The 21,681-nt window shown below is 42.7% G+C and overlaps 2 protein-coding genes and 1 long non-coding RNA gene across 3 annotated transcripts; 1 reads left to right on the plus strand and 2 right to left on the minus strand.

Moving 5' to 3' along the window:
- Positions 1 to 7,601: 7,601 nt before the first annotated feature.
- LOC109397858 (uncharacterized) lies at positions 7,602 to 8,526 on the minus strand. The gene is made up of 2 exons (XR_003892765.2): positions 8,028 to 8,526; positions 7,602 to 7,963 (listed from the first exon to the last, which is right to left on the minus strand). It is a non-coding gene; the product is annotated as an uncharacterized LOC109397858 (long non-coding RNA).
- Positions 8,527 to 9,768: 1,242 nt separating this feature from the next.
- On the minus strand, positions 9,769 to 11,315 carry LOC109406970 (transmembrane protein 183). Its single transcript, XM_019679985.3, has 2 exons — positions 10,903 to 11,315; positions 9,769 to 10,839 (listed from the first exon to the last, which is right to left on the minus strand). Exons 1-2 carry the CDS (start codon positions 10,955 to 10,957, stop codon positions 9,839 to 9,841), a joined length of 1,056 nt encoding a protein of 351 aa, XP_019535530.2. The 5' UTR covers positions 10,958 to 11,315; the 3' UTR covers positions 9,769 to 9,838.
- A 6,101-nt stretch (positions 11,316 to 17,416) lies between these two features.
- On the plus strand, positions 17,417 to 20,283 carry LOC109397853 (basic proline-rich protein). Its single transcript, XM_019670183.3, has 4 exons — positions 17,417 to 17,553; positions 17,639 to 17,751; positions 17,833 to 18,093; positions 18,268 to 20,283. Exons 2-4 carry the CDS (start codon positions 17,728 to 17,730, stop codon positions 19,837 to 19,839), a joined length of 1,857 nt encoding a protein of 618 aa, XP_019525728.2. The 5' UTR covers positions 17,417 to 17,553; positions 17,639 to 17,727; the 3' UTR covers positions 19,840 to 20,283.
- The last annotated feature ends 1,398 nt before the right edge of the window (positions 20,284 to 21,681 follow it).

A 21,681-nucleotide genomic window follows, 5' to 3' on the forward strand; every position in this document is an offset into this window, starting at 1 on the left:
ACCAACCAAACAACATTGCCGAAGACACCATCTTTCTAAGTGATCAGAGTCCTGGGATATATGGAATATAAAATTTGCTTGACCGCTATCGCCACCTAGTGGAGGTATTTATAATCAAGCGGCATATCACTACCAAGGCATTGACTATTCTAACAACTTTGTCAAACACACTAACTATCTAAGTAATCATGGTGCTGAGATATACGGTATGCAATTTTCACAAGTGTCACATCTTGTTGTCTGTGATTTCTGTTATGTCAGAGACAAACAGACGTAATACTGACGAGTTTTTTTTTACCAAATATCTCATGATCGTGATAACTTCGAGAGTTGATGTCTTCGGAAAAAATATTTGGCTGGTTAAGAACTTACCAATTATGATTCGTTTGATTAAAAATTCCTCCACTAGGCGGCGCTACAGAGCAAACAAAATTTATAATATATATATTTCAGGATTCTGATCACTTAGAAAGATGGTGTCTTCGGCAATGTTGTTTGGTTGGTTAAGACCTTCCATTTGATTGGTAAATTGTTTCAATATTCTGCCAGTAGGTGGCGCTAGTTATCAATTAGAAGATGCATGCAACTTTAATTATTTATCGCAAAAATATTCAGCAAACTGTAACTTTTTATTAAGTGCACCAAAAATTCTCAAATTTTTATCGCTTATTGCACAACTAGTTAGCTCTAAATGGTACAAATTTGGGGTTGATTGGATAATTTTACATGAAGTTAGAGCGATTCTAGTTAAATGATTCATATTTGAGTATTTTTCATTAAACTGCTATATCTCAGAATTTATTGAACCGAATGAAATGAAATTTTGCACATTCACGGCTAACATATTGGTCTTTGTAAAACAGTTGACTTGACTTGAATATGTTCAAAGAAAACAAAATTACAGCATATTGAATACTTAATGAAAAAAAATCAATCATTTTCATGATCTTGCAAATCTGTAACTAGCGCCGCCTAGTGGCGGAGTTTCGAAACAAGTGGTCCATTTACTTGGAGCCCTTGACTTACCAAACAACATTGCCGAAGACACCAACTTTCTAGGTGATCAGAGTCCTGAGATATATGAAATATAAAATTTGTTTGACCTCTAGCACCACCTAGTGGTGGAATACTGAATCAAACGATCCATAACCTTTAGGCCCTTGATCAACCTAACAACTTTACCGAAAACATCAATTCTCAAAGTAATCAGGATCTTGACAAATATAGGAAGCAAATTTCGACAGTGTTACGTCTGTTTGTCTCTGATTTCACTTCGTTTCGCCTCACTCATTGTCAATTTACTTTCACACTCTTTCACAGTGAGCAGAACAAATAACGCAGTGTGTAATGGCAAACTGCTCTCTGCGTGTGAGTTTGCTCACTGCGTTCTTTTTATTTCTCATTGCGTAGCCACCCGCTCTTTGCGCTTTGCGTTTAGAAGCTGCGCATTGCGCGCAGTGAGTGAGGAAATGCCAGCCCTGCCCAAAAGTAATACAAATGCACTTACTTGATACTTGATGGGCTACAACTCGTAGCGGTGAGTCAACGCTGAATGAATGAAGCAATCACCTCCCCTCCACTGGTCTCGGTCCTGGGCCAATTGGGTTCTTTAGGGGTATCCAGATTATTGCATAATCGGAATCTCCGTCCGAAAATTAGTCGAAATCCAAAATTTCATCATTTTTGGTGACCGGGAACTATTTTTAAAATGCATTTAAAGTTTGTATGGAGAAAATTTTTTGGTCGGGGTGAACTGTCACTTTATCGATTGAACTGTCATTCTATCCACGGAAATTAAAACTGTTTTGTTTATTTAACCATCAAAACAAAGGAATTGGAACGCAATAAAATCATCTAATACTCAGAAAAATGAGCTCTTTCGATTAGGCTAAAGAAAATGGCAATATTTAATTCACTAAACAACCCAATTGCTTCCAGTCTCCGCCTTGAATGTTTCGGGCTCTGAGTTCCTCCTCAACTGCAACTAGTCCGTCACGAAACCGACCACCCAACCATGATTCCCTACTGAATATAGTTTTAGCTTGTCGTTCCGCCGGCATACGAGCTACGTGCCCAGCCCACCCCAACCAGCCGTGTTTTATTCGCTTCACTATATCCATCTCTTTATATACTTGGTGCAATTCGTAGTTCATGCGACTGTTGACTTTTGTGAGATCTCAAAGCTTTGCTAGCTTCAGAATATCAGCAGCAAGATGAACAACCCAAGTAACATGTTTATGATCAATTAGTCTTGTAAAGGTTTTGAGAACCGTTACAATACTTTTTTGGTTTTATGATGATTCTAAGAACCTTTGGGTAGCCTCATTCATCAATTTCCCTGTTCGTACTGTGTTAACTTACCAATACCAACCTTAGTCTGTAGTGCCACATACTTCCCAAATGGAGGAGAAAGTACCTCTGGAGCCGACCTACTGATACAGTAGACGTTCGCTCGGTGCAAATGGTTTAACTGCAATGCTTTTTAACTGGAAGTCCGCTAAGTGCAACTATTTTGCAGTTATCGCACCGCTATCTGTCAAAAACAAAACGTCAACAGAGTTGCGATGTTTTTCGGATGCACTACACCTGCATTGCGATGTTTTTGAGTGCATTCTGGCTGCGTCCAACAGCATTTGACAACTGTTTGACGACTGTCAGTCATTGCAGTTAGCGAATTTCATTCGGTAACTGAAACGTAAACATGTTGCACTTATCGAACGTCTACACGGAGAAAAAACCATGCAGTTTGAATCAACTAACACGTTTGTTGAATTACAATCTGAACAAATACAGTAGACGTTCGCTCGATGCAAACGGTTTAACTGCAATGCTTTTTAACTGCAAGTTCGCTAAGTGCAACAATTTTGCAGTTATCGCACCGCTATCTGTCAAAAACGAAACGTCAACAGCATACGCGCCAACTTGTGACGTAGTTGGGGGGCGAGGCCTCTCAAAATCAACCAAATTCGTATAATTTCGACGCAGTTCGTCTAGTTTAGGCATATTTACGTGAAAACGAGTGCATTGAGCTAAAAAAAGTTGAATTTTGTCCAATTTTGGAGAGCTTCGCCCCCCCAACTACGTCACAAGTTGGCGCCTATGGTCAACAGAGTTGCGATGTTTTTCAGATGCACTACAGCTGCATTGCGATGTTTTTGAGTGCATTCTGGCTGCGTCCAACAGCAATTGACAATTGTTTGACGGCTGTCAGTCGTTGCAGTTAGCGAATTTCATTGGGTAACTGAAACGTAAACATGTTGCACTTATCGAACGTCTACTGTAGTTGTTTCGAAATGTAGTTTTGTTGTTTTTGATCCACGTTTACAATTTGAAATAAATTGGTAAATCGTTTGTTTCTACAGTAGACGTTCGCTCGGTGCAAACGGTTTAACTGCAATGCTTTTTAACTGCAAGACCGCTAAGTGCAACAATTTTGCAGTTATCGCACCGCTATCTGTCAAAAACGAAACGTCAACAGAGTTGCGATGTTTTCCAGATGCACTACAGCTGCATTGCGATGTTTTTGAGTGCATTCTGGCTGCGTCCAACAGCAATTGACAACTGTTTGACGGCTGTCAGTCGTTGCAGTTAGCGAATTTCATTCGTTAAGGCCCCTTAGCGTGTCAGCTCAAATTTTGCTCTTCTTATTTGATTCTTATTCCAAACAATCATCAAGCACGATAGTAGTTGTGTACACTGAACGAAAATCCCCGCCACAAATTGAATGAAAATTGCTTCATCCGAGCCCCATGCCTAAAATCAGATGATTTTTGGATTTTTGTCATTCAAGAGCTGATCTGACAGAATCAAAACAGACGGTATGAAAATCATCCAAAGCGACCACTATAATCATACTATTCAGAATCAAAACAAATCTGTACATGGATGATTTTCATTCAAAACCCATTCAGTTTACCGGTTGAAATGAGAATGAAAATCCTTACGAAAGTATATAGACATTGTTCACTGCAGTCCACAATTTAAATTGATTTAAATTCTTAATTAAACAACTAATATTACAACCATCACAACAAGTTAGAAGGAATCTGATTTCAATTGAAGTCAATTTCGCTCGAACTCGTTGAAATGGTTGTAATATTAGTTGTTTGGAAAATAACAATAGAACAATATGTGAATTATTTTTTATTTGAATTTTATTGGTTTTTATTATCAGAAATCTCATTTTATATTAATACACATTATAAATATATCACCATTCTGCATCACAGTCGAACACTTTTGCACGACGCATTTTTTTTCCGCAACCACTTCAACGTTGATTTTGCCATTATAAACTGTCAAAGGATGGCACACCAACAGCAAAATGAAAAACAATCCAAAATTGAATTACTTTCAGAATGGGGAACATGCAGACAATTAGAATATAAAAAGTAAACAAGAATCCGTCATTATTGTTCAGTAAATCATTCGATCGCGATTGTCATTCAGTTTTAGGAATCACCGAGTGAGCCCTGGGATTGAGCACACGATTGAATGACAATTCATATTTTGAGTTGTGGGGATTTTCATTCAGCGATTGAATGATTTTCGGTATGAAGCATAGAGGAAAATGCTTTCCGATGGTTTTTTGATGATAATCATTCACAACAAACCCCAAGAGAGAAATCATTCATTAATTGTGTCAATTTTGTTTTATTACAGGATGATTTTGGTTCAATCGAAGGCAGTCAAATCATTCTGCTGAGAAATCATTTAAAATTCAGATTTTGCGGGTCTGTACCGCATTGAATGAAGAATCATTCTTTGTACGGCGGGCATTTTCGTTCAGTGTTGCCTTTTTATACCAATTCCATAAACAAACAAACAAAAATAGCACCGCTTTGTCTCGGTACCTCCAATGTAAACATTTCGAGAATATGAATCATTTGAAAGCAACTCGAGCAGTAAACTACTCTACTTCAATGAATAACAAGGAAACATATCCAAATGTCACGAAAAATGTTAGATTTTTTTATGTAACAAGCTAGAAATGATTGAATTATTTTGATACGCTCTCTCACTGTTTATGTTTGCTGCAACAGCAGTGCTGGCGGATCGCTTGGTGAAGATTCCGTAAATTATAATGCTTTGCTTATTTCACTAACAATTGTGGTAAAAAAGTTAAAAAACAATCACCCCACAAATTATTTTTGATTTTATGACGCATAACCAATGTGTTTGACTGGATTTTTTAATTGATTTCGATCAATTTCATTGATGCTTTGGCCAGCAGGATCGACATCACTGCGCGCAATGATCGATGATTGTGCGCGCCAAAAGACATCACCGCGCTGCCGTCGTCGTCGTTGGTACTGCGGTGGGTGGTAAACACCGCCAACCACATTTTAGTGTGGTCGAAACAAATCGTTAAAAATTTCTACTTTCGAGTGAACTAATGCTTAGTAATCGTGATTACTTGGAAAGAGGCTTGTATTTGAAGTAGTGTGAATACATTTTTATCCCGAAAATCTCGCGTGAAATTGATTATTTTATAGAATAAGATAAGTGTCGATTTTTTACAAATATGTATTGGTGCAATGTTGTGTAAAGTTGATTTCGGTCAATGATTTTGAAGAAGCCATTTTGCGATGACACGCTAAGGGGCCTTAACTGAAACGTAAACATGTTGCACTTATCGAACGTCTACTGTACCACCATTTAGTAATATAAAACAATTACCAATTTAGTTATTTCGAATCGAAAACTTTGTTATTTCTACAAACAGTTTGGTTTGTACTTACCAAAATACGGTTTGTTTTTGAGTCAGATAAACAGAGTAAAATATTAGGCAAGTTCAACAAATCGGGCAGTAAAATTTAACCGATATTTTGTTTGGAGATAAAACAACTAACTATTAGGTTTGAAACTGACCAGAACAAACTGATCGTTTGGTTTGTTTCTGCTACCGTGCCACTTGATTCTTTTTTTCTGGCGTGGCTCTGTCATGAGACCCATTTTACACTAATAGTCTGATAAACTCGGTCTGTAGCCATGTTTCAGGATTGTTTTTTTCGGCCTTTTCGTTGCGCGATTGATCTAAATTTAGTCATCCTGACTGCATCAGAGAAGAGAAATAATCAAGTAAGTTGATTTATTACTTCAAATTTGTCTTCATTCTAATTGTAATAAGCACATTTTCAGCATTACGAAATGCAACTTCTCACGTTATAAAATGTGACCATAATTGCATCCTGTACGTGGAGGAGAGCCCGATTCTTGGAACCCCAGAAAGTTTAAGCGGAAGAAACGTCGGCAAGGATCCTGTTTTTACCCCGACATTTATTTCATACAAAATAAAACTGTTCAAAACAAATTCGTTCATTTTATTTTATGCGTAAAATGGTGGGAATGGGGAGGGAAATGAGTTGGGGGAGGGGAGGGAGGTAACGGGTGTAAAGCTACATGTGATTTCAACAAACACGTTGGTTGATGTGAGCTGTAGTTATTGTTTGTTTCAAACTAAATATTAGTTTATTCAAACGACGAACATTGGTAGAATTTACTATCATGTTGGTTTGTTTTGGTAACTGTCAAAAGCGAATAATCGACCGGATGGTTAAATCAAACTAAACATTTGTTGAATTTGATGCCTGAGTAAATACTAACATTATAGTTTGTTTTAACAAACGGTGGTAGTTTAATTCAACTAATTTATTGTTTGTGCCAAATTCAATGCGGTATTCCGGTTGAATCAAACTAAATATTGTTTGTGTTTACTATTATTTTTTCTCCGTGTACTAGTCTGCAGTGTGGTGATCCGGTTTGATCCAGTGTTGGTAAAAACTCAAATTCTCAAATCTCATGGTTGAGTTGTTTCACGCGCGTTTCCTGACTCGCCAAACTCACCGCCGAAAAAATATTGCATGAGTTGAATCGCGATTTCATTCATTGCTTTATTTCTTGGGGTTCTTATTATTTTCATCGAAGTTTTTAGGATTGCATGATAGAATAAAAGCAAATCTAACGTACAACCACATTATATGTCGTTTAAATTGATTTGGATTCGTTTCACAAGCGAACGAGATTTCAGGGCTTGACTCGTGAGAGCGAGATTTAACATGAAAATCTCGCGCGTGAGAAACGATTCAGAATCGCGCGAGAGTTTGCTCACGCAGGAGTGGTTGATGAGTGTGATTTGATTGTGAGTTTACCAACACTAGTTTGATCAACTACAGTAGACGTTCGATAAGTGCAACATGTTTATGTTTCAGTTACCGAATGAAATTCGCTAACTGCAACGACTGGCAGCCGTCAAACAGTTGTCAAATGCTGTTGGACGCAGCCAGAATGCACTCAAAAACATCGCAATGCAGGTGAAGTGCATCCGAAAAACATCGCAACTCTGTTGACGTTTTGTTTTTGACAGATAGCGGTGCGATAACTGCAAAATTGTTGCACTTAGCGGACTTGCAGTTAAAAAGCATTGCAGTTAAACCGTTTGCACCGAGCGAACGTCTACTGTACTAACAAGAACTTCTTCTCCCGACACAATCGTGGAGAGGCAGCGATAACTCGATCTCTAGTAACAACGGTTGCCGAATTCTTCCCTCTTATCCCGATGACTTTCGCCAAGTTGTTAGTTATGTATTTAATCCAGCTGATACTGCTCCAAAATCCGAACTCTTTATTGCAAATAAAGCAGAACAAAACAATAAAATTCAGTGGTTACTCATTGAAAGGGTAATTAAGAAAAGGCGTTCAATGAGGGCACATTAAACATATCTGAACATATTACCTACCATCTGCAGCCACAGGGAAGCACACCTTGTTTTTGTTGCCTTGCATTACGCTCGGGTTGCGCACCGAACATGGTTTCGGTAAGAATCAGTTCCCTGCCTAGTTCCTGTATACGTTTATCGATACCTTCCAGCAGCTGACGATTGGTGCAACCCTGGGCCATCAATTTCATTTTCATATTCATCATATGTGCATAGTTGTTCCTGATGACTGAGCCAAACATATTCTAAAAAAATAAAGTTTAACGTTAACATTTGCTGCCCATCCGATTATTCATATAGTAGACAAACCTGAAACTGTCTAATGCCGCGGTTCTGCGCAGCACCCTCGTCATTATCCTTGCTGATGCAACCTTTTCTTTTCTGGTGGCTTTTGCCAGTCGGATCTGCTGGCTTATTATCGTTCCTGTGGGAATATTTCGGAAATAAATAGATATTTTATCACAGCAACAGATAAACTCATTGCAAGTATAGCAGATCAATATAATGAAATTCAGCGGTTACTCATTGAAAGGGTCATCAAGTAATGAGTGCCATTCGGCCGAACACCATCTGGCCAAATGGGTCATTTGGTAGAATTGTTATCAAAAGAATTTCGCAGACTTTTTTGACATTCTAGCCAGGGATGTTTTCGATCACCTGGCAATCGTTTGACTCATTTGTCCATAATTCAGTTCAGAAGACTAACATTGAAATGTTGCGTTCGGCAAAGTTATAGATTAGTGTTTTTCCTATAATTATCACTAAGGAAGCCATATTCTAACTTTCATATACGACGATGAAGCGCAAGTACTACCTAATATCGTTTAGTAGGAGTAGATGGTACTGCATAACACTTTTACGCCGTAAGTATTAGAGTTAGAATATGGCGTCCTTGGTGATAATTATAGGAAAAACACTAATTTACTACAACTTTGCCGAACACTACATTTCAATGTTAGGCTTCTGAACTGAGTTATGCACAAATGAGTCAAACGATTGTCAGGTGATCGAAACATCGTTGATTCTAGCTGCCAATCATCAGAAATATTTCCTTCTGTTTATCATGGGCTATTATTTCTAGTTTGGCCATTCCAGGGATATGTTAGCGCTGAAACTGCCAATATTTTATCAGAAATTTCACCTTCTTAAAATAATAGGCTGTTATTTCGAGTTATACTGATGTGGAGAACAGGGGCAAATCACTGGAGTTTATCATTAAATTTTCGGCCTAATAAACCGCAGTCTTGTATCAGTAGGTATTATTGTGGTAACGCAGGTATATACAACGCCACCAAACACCATATTGCCACAGTCAGTGGTGAATTGAAACATTTCAAGTGGTGAATTAAATTAGTATAAGAAATTAACCGATTGCAGCGCCACGCTATTGCCACTTGTGTTGCCGATTTCAAATGGCCGTTAAATTCCTTACACAGTTTCGGAACTGGACTTGGATGTCTGTTCTCTGTGGTAGGATCACAATACTCGATTTGAGGCTGACGCTCTCCATCCTCGATCACACCCAATGCTTGCCAAATCACGCTCACCCGGGTTTATCCACCTTGCTCTCTGCGCTCCACGCCTTCTCCTGCCAACCGAATCAGTAATGAACACCAACTTTGCAGGGTTGTTGTCCGGCATTCTTGCAACATGCCCTGCCCACCGTATCCTTCCGGCTTAGGCCACCTGCAGGATGCTGGGTTTGCCGTAAAGTGCAGCGAGCTCGTGGTTCATCCTACTCCGCCATACACCGCCGCTGCGCTGCACTCCGTCCTTATAGCACGCGTCGCTCGAAAACTCCGAGTGCTTGCAGGTACTCCTCGAACATGGTCCATGTCTCGTGTCCGTAGAGAACCACGGGAGCATGAAATGGCAGTGTTGCAATGTAGACATGGAAAACTAGGTGAATCAACAAAATTGCAGAGATTCTGAAAACTGCTAAGGGGTCATGCGGATAACTGGAGTATTGGAAGTGTGTGGAAGTGAAAACATTTATTTTCGGACTGGGCATTCAGTGGTTCCCAACTGGGAAATGGAACAACAATCCCACCAGTTTTAAAGCTTTCATTTAATTTTCCATCACAATCTCATCCCGTTACGTCCCCCCTCTCTCCGCTTGTTCAATCCTCCCAGTGCCAATATACATCGTTCGGATCGAATTCCAACTGCTGCTGTTGTTGAAACTCATCCGGTTCCTCTTCCACTGCTGGTTTCTTCTCGATCGTCGGATCCTCTCGGTAGTACTCCGGATTCCACCAGTCCAGCAGGCGTACCCTTCGCACTGGCACGAACACCATCTCGTCCACTATCCGTTTGGAATAGTCGGCCATCTGCAGTCGCACCTTGTAGTTGGTAAAACCTTGGGCTAGGGTTTGGGTGAAGGATTTCACCGTCAGCTGTTCGTGGTACTGCGGCAGTAGATGCATGGTGTTCGTCGTGATGATCAGAATTTGGCAACCTTCCTCCGGGTTTGCGTACATGTCCCGTAGATATTCCAGCGACTCTCGTTGCTCCTGCATCCGAGCCGACTGCGCAGCTCGACTTCCCGGAATCAAACGAGTTTTCAATTTGAAGCAATAGTTCCATCCGGATTTGCACTTGGTGTACCAGGAGAATATGAGCTGCCGGCCTGTCACTCGGTGGGGATCGGTAAAAGCCGACGCAGCGATCCGATTCACAAACGGCTGATAGGTGTAGTACAAGGCTCGAACGGTACGTGCCCGGAGGCCTTTCATCAGTACCATACAGTCCGGCTGGAGCCACCGGGGAAGGTCCACATTCCGATCGTAGTGCTTCCTATAGAGATGGTGCCAAAATTTGGCCGATTGTACTACCTCGGCCGTTTTGCGACAGATTAGTGCAAAACGCCCTACGTCCTCCGGTCGAACGTGCTCCGATATGAGGAACCAGATGTCGATGGTATAGTCACAGTAGGTCACTTCTTCCGGCGCGCCTGCGGTCTCCATCCCACTTGGATCGTTTCTTCGTTGGGTCGTCGTCGTCGAGAGCATTTCTTCATCCAGTACCTCATCGGTCTCGGACGCATTCACGGCTAGGACGTTTGACTTTGGAGCCCGGGCTTTCGATTGACCCGAGTGCGCGAAATCGTATATTGAAAAATCTAAAACAAGCGGGAAGATGTTCATTATTTCGTTCATAAGAGATTGAGACAACGACAACGTACCTCTGGAATTGGTGGAGCCCCTGTTGCTGTTCTTCACCTTAACACAAACGGACATTCCCAGCAGTTCCTAGCGAAAACGACAATCAAACGGCACTGCCCTGGATTTTCCTGTTATGGGCTGGTGCTCTATTTCATAATCCAGATAGAAAACCAACTTGCTTCTAGAAGTGCCTTCTCCAGCGATTGCACCATATACAGATATCGTGTCAGGCAAAAACCAAGATTAAATCAGCTTTGCTGGTTGCTACTTATGAACGTTTAGACTTTCAATAAACCTAGAGTAATTATGTTTAAGCTCAAAACTTAGGAAAGGTCGTGCAAATTCGGAAACTGGTGATAAGTTTTGGGAAGCACAAAGCAGCTAAAAATCGTAGAGAGAATCAAAACACTGAAAGATGACACACCAGCCACAGAGACAGAAGTTTTTCTACCAGGACCACAGTTTGCAGTTTTATATTTATTGCGCAGTTCCCACCCAACTGGACCCTTTCGCAGTTAGTATAAGTGCAGGATCGTGAATAAAACTGCGATTTTGCATCGAATCGTTTCGGTGTCTTCTGCGCACTTATTCAGCACTTTGTAATGCATAAGTGCGCAGAAGACACCGACACGATTCGATGCAAAATCGCAGTTTTATTCACGATCCCGCACTTATACTAACTGCGAAAGGGGTCCAGTGGGGTGGGAAATGCGCAATAAAACGTCAAACAAAAAGTGAGTTCCATACACTGAGGGAAACTTGACTTTGATTCCACTGGCTAATAATCTGGAGTAGATTTTTCCATCTTAATGGCTAGTTTCCACTTCTTGCGTATTTATTTATTGTCGTCGTGGTTGAAACCCGAAGTTTCCCTACACCCGACAATCAAATTTTCTCAAAATCCATAACGTCGGACGTAGTGCGCTGGACAGCGGACCTGGCCCTCTATCCAGCGCACTGTGCCCGACGTACGTCCGACACACTGTTTAGGAGAAACATTGATTTTCGCGTGTCAAAAATTCCGATTTTCAACTGCACGAACCAGGCCCCTGGCATCAATGAAATATATCGTAGCCAACATCTAACTGCCTTATACTCATATTCGTGCAAATTGAAACGAGCGTGTAAACGCAGCTTTTGTATGATGTTGTGAGCCACACATGAAATCACATTCACAATGCGTGTTTGTTGGGTTGCTTTATTCAACTAATCGCATGCTCCTCTAACCGTACTAATATTAAAGTGAGTTTGAAGTGTTTTGTGATCATAACAGGTGGAAAAAATGATTCCAAAAACTAATCAACAAACCAAAATAAACGTTAAACAAAAAATTGTTGATGTTTTCGCATTTGACAGTGGGCGCTATTTATTAGCGCCCAGGACATCCTGTCTACCATGATTCCAATGCATTGATATAGGCCGTGTCAGGGGCCTGGCACGAACCGTCTCTGGAGGAATTCTTGGATGAACATGTGGAGCAATTCCAAAAGAAATTCCTGGAGGAATACCTGAAGGAATACCTGAAGGAAACCCTGAAAGAATTCCTGGACAAAATTCTTGGATGAATGCCTGGAACATATTCTGGAGGAAGAAATCTTGAAGGAATTCCTGGATGAACTCCTGAAGGATTCCCTAGAGGAAATCTGGGAGGAATCCCTGGAGAAGAAACATCTTGAGGAATTTCTGGAGAAATTTGGGAGAAATCTTTAGAAAATTTCGGGAGAAATTTTTGGAAAAACTCCTGGAGGACTTTTCTGAAAAATCGTTGGAGGAATCCCAGAAGCAATTTCTAGGCGAACCTCAGGAGGAATTCCTTGGAGGATTTTCTGGACAAATTCATGGCGGAATCTCTGGTAGAACTCCTGGAGAAATCCCTAGAGGAATTCTTGAAGAAATCCCCGATTGATCCCTGGAGGAATCTCTAGAGGAATTCTGGGAGGACTCCTGGAGAAATTTCTGATGAAATGCCTAGAGGAATTCCCCGAGAACTATTTCTTTAGGATTTTTTGGATGAATCGTCGGAGAAATTTCTGGAGGAATCTCTGGAAGAATTCTAAGAGGAGTCCCTGGAGAAATTTCTGAAGCAATTCCTAAAGGAGTTCCCAGAGGAATTTCTGGAGGAAACTCTGGAAGAAATCCCTGAGGAATCCCTGGAAAATTTCCTAGAGGAGCTCCTGAATCAGTCTCTGAAAGAATTTCTGAAAGAATCCATGCAGGATTTTTTGGAGGAATTCCTGGGGTAATCTCTGGAAAAATTCTTGGTGAAATTCCCGGAGGAGTCCCTGGAGAAATGCCTGGATGAAATCCTAGAGAAATGCTTAGAGGATTACCAGGAATAATTTCTGGATGAATTCTGGGAAGACTTCCTGGGGCATTTTTGAAGGAATCCCTGGAGGATTCCCGAAGAAATCCTTGAAGGAATTCCTAGAAGAATCTCAGAAGGAATTGATTCAGGAATTGCTGGAGAAATTCTTGGAATAATTCGTGGATAACCTCCGGGAGGAATTTCTTAAGGAATCCCTAGAGAATTTTTGGAGACATTCCTGCAAAAATTGCCGTAGGTATCGTGGAGGTATTCCTAAAGAAATTCTTGGAGGCTTAGGGCAATCAAAAAAGGAATTCGTGAAGGAATGCCTCGATCAACCCCTGGAGAAATTCTTGGAGACATGCCTGTTGGGATTCCAGGAGGGATCTCTAGAGAAATTCCTTGGGAAATCTGAAGAGGAATTCCTGGAGGAATCCCTGTATACATTCCATGGTGAATCCCTGGAGGAATCCTTAGAGAAGCTCTTGGAGGAATTCCTGGAGGATTTCCTTGAAGAACTACTGGAGTGCTTTCAGGAAAAAAATCCTGGAGGAATCTCAAGAAGAATTACTTGAGATATCTCACGTTGACTACCTATAAGAATCTCTGGAGAAATTTCTAGAGGGATCTCTAGAAAAATTGCTAGATGAATTCCCGGATGAATCCCTGTAAGATTTTTTAGAGGAATCTATTTAGGAATTCCCAGAGGAATCCTGGGGGAATTTCTGGAGGAATCTCAGGAAGAATTCCTGAAAAAATAATGAGATCAATTCTTTAGGGAATTTAAGGAGGAGTTTCTGAAGAAATCCCAGGAGGAAGTTGCTGAAATTCCAGAGCAAAATTTGAAGGAATTCTTGGAGGAGTTTCTGGAATAATTCCTGAAGGAATCCCAAGAAGAGTTCTCTGAGCCATTTTCAAAATAATCCTGGAAGTTGTTCCCGAAAGAATCACAGAAGGAATTCCCAGGGTAGTCCCTGGAGGAATCTTGGAGAAATTTGTGAAGAAAACCCATGATGAATCCTGGAAGTAATCCCATGCGTAATTCCTTAGTGAATCTCACGAAAGCTTTCTTAGCGAATTTCTGGAAGAATTTATGTAGGAATCCCGGAATAAAAATTTGATGAAATTCATGTTTGCAGTAATTTTTGGACGTATTATTGAAGGAATATTTGGATGGACTCCTGATGTTTTTTTTAAGAAATACCGGGATAATTTCTGAATAACCTCTAGTAAAATTTTCTAAAAGAATTTCTGGAGACATTCCTGCAGAAATACTTCGAATAATTCCAAATGAAATTATTGGAGCAATTTCCTGCGGAATTCTAAATAAAATTTATGTAAAAATCCTTGAAGAAATCTCTGAAGAAATATCTGCAGGAATACCATAAAGGATCTCTGAAGAAATTCCTGAAGGAAACCTCGAAAAGAGCACTAGAAGAATTACTGGAGGAACATTCATAGATATCCCACACAGGAAAAAACTGTTGTGTAATATTACCTGCATCTGAACTGCTGCAATCCGATCAATACGTCGGTTGCATGAATATTACATCGGACGATGTACACATACGAACAAAAGATTTTACATCAAAACGATGTAATCGTACATAGGAATCGTGATTACATTGATTATTTAGTACATCGGAATAAATTACATCGAGTGGGTTGCATTTATTTTTTGCTGTGCAGGACAAATTCCCGAATACATGTCTGGAGGAACCCCTTAATGAATTCTCAAAGGAATTTTTGGAGGAATTGAAGATGGAATCATTGCAGCAAGCAATGGAAAAAATCTTAGAGGAATTACTCATACTAATAGTTTACGAAATTAGAAACAAATTCAAAACAGTAATTTTGATTCCTCAAAATTGCAATGCCTGTTTTCAGGGTTGTGCAGTTTCAGGATGGTCAATGTCGAATGACACTCGCTCTAACCATCACTTCATACGACAAACGCAGTCCATCAAAACATAATCGATTCACGCAAAAGCCACTCAAGCCAACCCTCGTTCAATGCAGAGTCAACCACATCCAACAGCAGCGATCGTCTCTTGTTTTCGAACCACACGATGAAACACCGAAGCGAGTTTTTGTTCTACGCTTTGCATTCTATTCATAGGGCGTGCTATGTTTGTGTTTGCTGCGCCATGCAATACTACTTAACAAATTGACCCTCATCCTGGCATTTTCAGACGAGAGTCACCCAGCAGTGAGTGACATAGCTCTGCGTCGGAACGACGGTTAAGAAGCGTTCGGCTACTCAAGAGATTTGCAGAGAAAGAGCGTGGCGGCGGCAGCCACCGTATCAATACGTTCGTCTCGAATGTGTTCGATAGCAACATAGAGACGGTCGGCTGTAGCGTTGATGGAGGTAGAAGGGCAATGTTGATGTTGCGGCTTTTTTGTGTTATGATGGTGATAATGCACAAGACTGCCTGTTTTCATATTCACATATCGGGCGCCAATCGGGGGCCGAAATCCAATTTTTCATGATTTTGATGCCCGGGAACTTACTTAAAGTTCTTGAAGTTTGTGGAATGAATCTGGCGGGCGTGATGGAACCTGGCACGTGCTCACACCAAGGACCTACGATCAAATCCTAGTTCTGATAAACTCACAAAATTTGGAAGGGACGCTAAGTGGTAACGACGTAGGTCCCGAGATAAGCTTTCTAAATATCTCACTAATAAAGAAAAAAAATGTTATATTTGTGTGGGAGTAAATCATCCCTCGTTGGATTTTGTATTGAGCAGAACCGCAGAAATTGGGCAGCTGTCAAAAGATATCAAAAATGAACTTTGAAATAAATTTTAGATTTAAAAATAAAGTACTAAAACTTTGAAAAAAAAATGTGATTCAGAAAAACGTGTGCTTTTGTATACAATTTAAAAATCAATAGGGTCCTAAAATTAAAGACGAAATCTCGCTTATATTGAATAATACGATCAAGCATGGTATTCTAATCGGAATTGTACTTTACTCGAACTTGAAAAACAAAGGAATAATGAGAAAATTCGAAATAAGTAAAATGGTAAATAGTTCTACTTTGACATTTGAGGTCAACCTTATGTGACTGAGCTCGACATTTTTCGCACTGGGATTTCAAAAATGTTAATGAGCCATTTTACGAGACGTTTTGGATCAGCTGATCGCTCATTTCATGAATGAAAATTTGACAGGAGGTTGCGCCCAAGCCCGTGAGTGTTAATATCAATATCAACAAAATAGACTATTCCTATCTGATGTCGTTTTCGTTTTTGCGGTGGTGCTACACCGGTGTAGCACTTTTGCACCGAAAGTGTTCGTTTTTGATTTTCGTGCTGCACCGGTGTAGCACTTTTTCTGCACCGCTCGGGATAGTGCAGCACTCAAAAATTCGAGAGTGTAGCGGGTGTACACCGTGTCCACCAATCAACGTTTGCAAAGTTGTAAATATTTTGGTTTTTATTCACGCACACCAATGCAACTGCACCGAAAATGTTCGTTTTTGTAGTGAAAAGTGCGTAGCACGAAGCGGTGTAGCACCGCAACAAAAACGAAAATGACATGACATACACGGTGAAAAAAATCACTCAAAGTATGTGTTATACTTATGACACACATGTGATTCAAGAATCACTGTACAATTGCGCTTGAAATGAGTGCCATACTGAAAATTCGCTCAGTTCAAGTCATTCTTGTCAGAATTTTCTTGACACTGCGTACCGTTGTACAGGAATCACACTCGTATCACATGTCTGTCCGGGGTATAAGCTAGGGACGAGACAAAAGGCTAAAAAAATAAAAATTATATATTTTCAACTATGGCTAATAAAAACGTCAAAAAATGAGTAAATATGTACTCTTGAACCATATATTGTGGTATAAAACAAGAATCCCGATAGGACTTTAGGAGCCTATTAAATAATTATTTAGATATCCGTAAAGAACCTAATACTTATGACACACATGTGATACAAGAATCACTGTACAATTGCGCTTGAAATGAGTGCCATACTGAAAATTCTCTCAGTTCAAGTCAGTCTTGTTAGAATTTTCTTGACACTGCGTACCGTTGTACAGGAATCACACTCGTATCACATGTCTGTCCGGGGTATAAAGAACTAAATTTGCATGGTGCGGACCAAACTTCGGTGAGTTCCTCAAGATATGCCTTTCGTTGCGTAATTTGTGAACGATGGTATCACTCAGCAGATCACGCCAAAGCAAAAGAGAAGCGCACTGACAGTTCGTGAGTGCAATGCGCGTTCTATCCGTCACTCAGTGTTCTTTATCTGTGTGTTCAGGTGCTTGTTACCTCTAAATGGCGATTGTGCATAAGTTGTGCCGCTGCTGATTAATTTCGAGGAAATTCTGCTGAAATACGGTAAGTTTTCGAACCAAACTACGCTCCCGATGAAGTTTCCCAGTAGAGGATGGTAATGAGCTAATTTATTCCATCTTGTTTACAGGAATTGAACGGTAAATCTACGATTCAAAATCGAACGCGTTTGAAGCGGAGAGCAAAATCTGCTGCACAAGCTCCAAACAAAAAACAAACATGTCGGTCGCTTACTCCCAGCAGGTAAGAGTGTGGGATTTTTATCCGGCGCACTTGTAAATATTGTATTCCGGAACAATTTTATTGATAATTTCCCAATTTCAGCAACAATCTCAACAGCCACCCAACCCGGGCAATCGCGGTGGCCCCGGCGGGCCGATGAACCGTGGCCAGGGCCCTCCGCCCAGTCCGATGCACATCCAGAAAATCCTGGACGAAAACGCCGGGCTGATCCAGACCATCCAGGACTTTCAAAACATGGGCAAGGCGCATGAGTGTATGTCGTACCATGTGGCGTTGCACCGGAACTTGGTTTATCTGGCCAATCTGGCCGATCCGCAGCATAACATTCAGGCGTTGCTACCGGTGAGTTTCGGAATGGATGGGGAAGCAGCGGAAACGGAAGTAAATTTAAGAGCATATTCTTTAGTTTAGGCTGTATGGGGTAGCCTCTAAGATCCACATAACTAACAAGAAGACAGAGGATCCTAGAAACACTAACATTGCCTGTCATTTACTTTTACTCTTTTTTCCCGGCAGCCCCCTCATGTGCTTCAACATGGCAGTGGTCCTCCAATGCACGGAGTTCCTCCGGGTGCTGCGGCCCCAGGGCCAATGCCAGGGCACGAAGGAGATCCGACTCATGGGCCCCAAGCTCAAACTCCAGGGCCGAACCAATCAGCTGCTCCTGGAGGAGCACCTCCCGGTGGACCGGAGCAGCCTCCACCATCGGTGCCGAACGCTCAGCCACCATCTCAACCACCAACTAGCCAGGCGCATCCGCCGCCTCCAAATCAACAACCGGTGGGTAGTTATCGTGGAGGACCGCAAGCGCCTCCACCGACGTCTTCTGCCGGACAAACGGCTTCTAACCAGGGACCCCCGGTTCCGGGACAACCTGGCAGACCGGGCGTACCACCACAACAAGCCCCGATGCCGCAGCAGAATCAAGGTTATCCGCCGCAACGTGGTCCTTATCAGCAGCATGGGCATTATCCTGGTTATCCACCGCCAAACCAACCCTACCAAGGCCAACCAGGATATCCACCGTATGGCCCTCCGAATCCTGCTCAGGGCTATCCACCTAATGCTCCCCAATCCTACCATCACGGCGGAATGCCTCCAACGACTTCCGGATCAGGTCCACCACAAGGATCTCCATACCCCAGTGCTGGACCTCCCCAAGGACCTCAAGGTGGACCGCAACAGGGAAGCTATCAACAAGGACCTCCTAACGCTCCAGCATCACAACCGCAAATGTATGGTCCACCCGGACAGTATCCGCCACAACCTGCAGGAGGGCCTCCGATGCCTCATGCATATCCAGGCTATGGCAGTCCGAATCCTCCAAATGCCTATGGTCAGCCACCTTCCGGATATCCACCAGCAGGCGGTCAACCAAGCTATCCTCCACCACAACAGCAGTATCCTTCCGGCTACCCATCAAGTCAACCCGTTCCACATGGTCCGCCAACGCCGTCAATTCCAACTAGTGCTCCGAGTCAGCCAACTCCTCCAGCCAGTGTTCCATCAACTCAGTCAAGCGGAGCTCCTACTTACACTAACCAGTCCAGTCCAGCACCCGGTCAAACGTCTTCACCCAGTCCAAGCTCAAATGCTCCACCAGCAAGCGTCTCGCACGCCGCGATGCCTCCAACGACTTCCACCGGATATGCAACGGCAGCTCCCGGAGCTCCGGGGCCAGTACCCCCACAAGCTTACACATCTCCTCCAGCCACTGCTGGACATCCCCCACAGGGTAGCTATCCACAACCGCAAGCTCCACCTGGTCAGCAGCCTCCGGGTCCGCCCCAGTCGTACGGCGCTACACCACCATCAACTCAGCATCAGCAGCCACCCGGCAGTTATCCCCAGGCCGCTCCCGGAGGACCCCAAGGACAAGGACCGCCGCCCGGTCCGGCACCGTATCCTCCACATGGCTACCACCAGCAAGCCTATTCTCCGATTCCGCCGCCACAGGGCCAGTACCAGCAGGCGGCTCAAGGCTACCAATACCAGCGCCCGCCCGGTGGTCAAATGCCTCCGCCAGGACCGCAGGGACCTCCACCGCAAGGAGCCTACGGATACGGCTACGGACAACCGCCCCAGTAAGGAAGCTTCAGACCGCCGATCGGCCCGAGAATCTCAGATCGACAACAGGGAAGCGGGCCTCTTCTCCACTCCGCTCTCAACAAGAGCCCACATAACGAACAACAAAGGGCGCGTGCGCTGGCCACGGGCACACGGATGAAGCTGGATTTGATTTTCTCCGAAGTGAGCGTAGTGAAACGTTTATTTTTATGAGTTTTTTTTTGTGTTTTGCTTTTTGTTTTATCCAAGGACGACGTTGAGCGGAAATCTCCAACTTATGTATTCCAAATTGTCTAGAAGTTAGGTAAGCAAGTTTCACCTATCGATGATATTTCATGTAGTATGTAGTAGGATCGTAAGCAGATTGATGTGTAATGTTGGATTCCATTTATGGTTATAGCTACTTTGTGCATGGAACAAAAAAAATGTATTTTGAGAATCTAATAAAGGCAGTTACGAAACTGATGAGATTGATGTTTTGTTTGCCGAATGAAATGCCATTGCCTGACCGATGGGGTAAGTGCGCGTGTATTCAGCAAGACTATGCTACGGATGAGCACCTAAATGGCGACGTTGCAAGCACCGAAGGTTGTGTGGTAACAGATCTAGGAGTACTTGCTCAGGAGGCGGTTAGCTGGTTTAAAAACAACAAAGCCGCTGGAGCAGATCAACTACCAAGCGAGCTTCTAAAATACGGTGGAGAAGCACTGGTGAGAGCACTACACTGAGCCATTACTAAGATTTGGGAGGAGGAAGTATTACCGGAGGAATGGATGGAAGGCATCGTGTGTCCCCATCTACAAAAAGGGCGACAAGTTGGATTGCGGGAATTATCGCGCGATCACACTACTGAGCGCTGCCTACAAGATATTCACTCAAATTTTATGCCGCCGTTTATCACCGATTGCAAGAGAGTTCGTGGGGCAATATCAGGCTGGATTTATGGGTGAACGCGCTACAACGAACCAGATGTTCGCCATCCGCCAGGTGTTGCAGAAATGCCGCGAATACAACGTGCCCACTCATCATTTCGCAGGGGGTTACGGCAAGGGTATGGTCTTTCGTGCTTGCTGTTCAACATTGCTTTAGGGGGTGTAATTAGGAGAGCGGAGATAAACACGAGTGGAACGATTTTCACGAAGTCCGTTCAGCTGCTTGGTTTCGCTGATGATATTGATATTATTGCTCGTAAATTTGAGACGATGGCGGAAACGTACATCCGACTTAAGAGTGAAACCAGGCGAATCGGATTAATCATTAATGTGTCGAAGACAAAGTACATGGAGGAAAATGGCTCCAGGGAGGAATCACTGCGCCCGCCAACCCGAATTTCTATCGACGGTGATGAAATCGAGGCGGTTGAAGAATTCGTGTACTTGGGCTCACTGGTGACCGCCGACAACGACACCAGCAGAGACATTCAGAGGCGCATTGTGGCAGGAAATCGTGCTTACTTTGGACTACGCAGAACTCTACGATCGAATAACGTTCGCCGTAACACGAAGTTAACTAGGTATCTACAAAACGCTGATTATACCGGTCGTCCTCTATGGGCACGAAACATGGCCCCTACGTGCAGAGGACCAACGCGCCCTTGGAGTTTTTGAACGGAAGGTGTTGCGTACCATCTACGCCGGAGTGCAGATGGAAGATGGGACTTGGAGAAGGCGAATGAACCACGAGCTACATCAGCTGCTGAGAGAACCAACCCTTGTCCATACAGCGAAAATCGGGAGGCTACGGTGGGCGGCTCATGTCATCATCAGGATGTCGGATAGCAACCCGACTAAAATGGTTCTCGAAAGTCATCCGAAAGGTACAAGAAGATGTGGTGCGTAGCGAGCTAGGTGGTGGGTCGATCAA

The sequence above is a fragment of the Aedes albopictus genome, chromosome 1, assembly GCF_035046485.1.
Source record: "Aedes albopictus strain Foshan chromosome 1, AalbF5, whole genome shotgun sequence".
Lineage (NCBI taxonomy): Eukaryota > Metazoa > Arthropoda > Insecta > Diptera > Culicidae > Aedes > Aedes albopictus.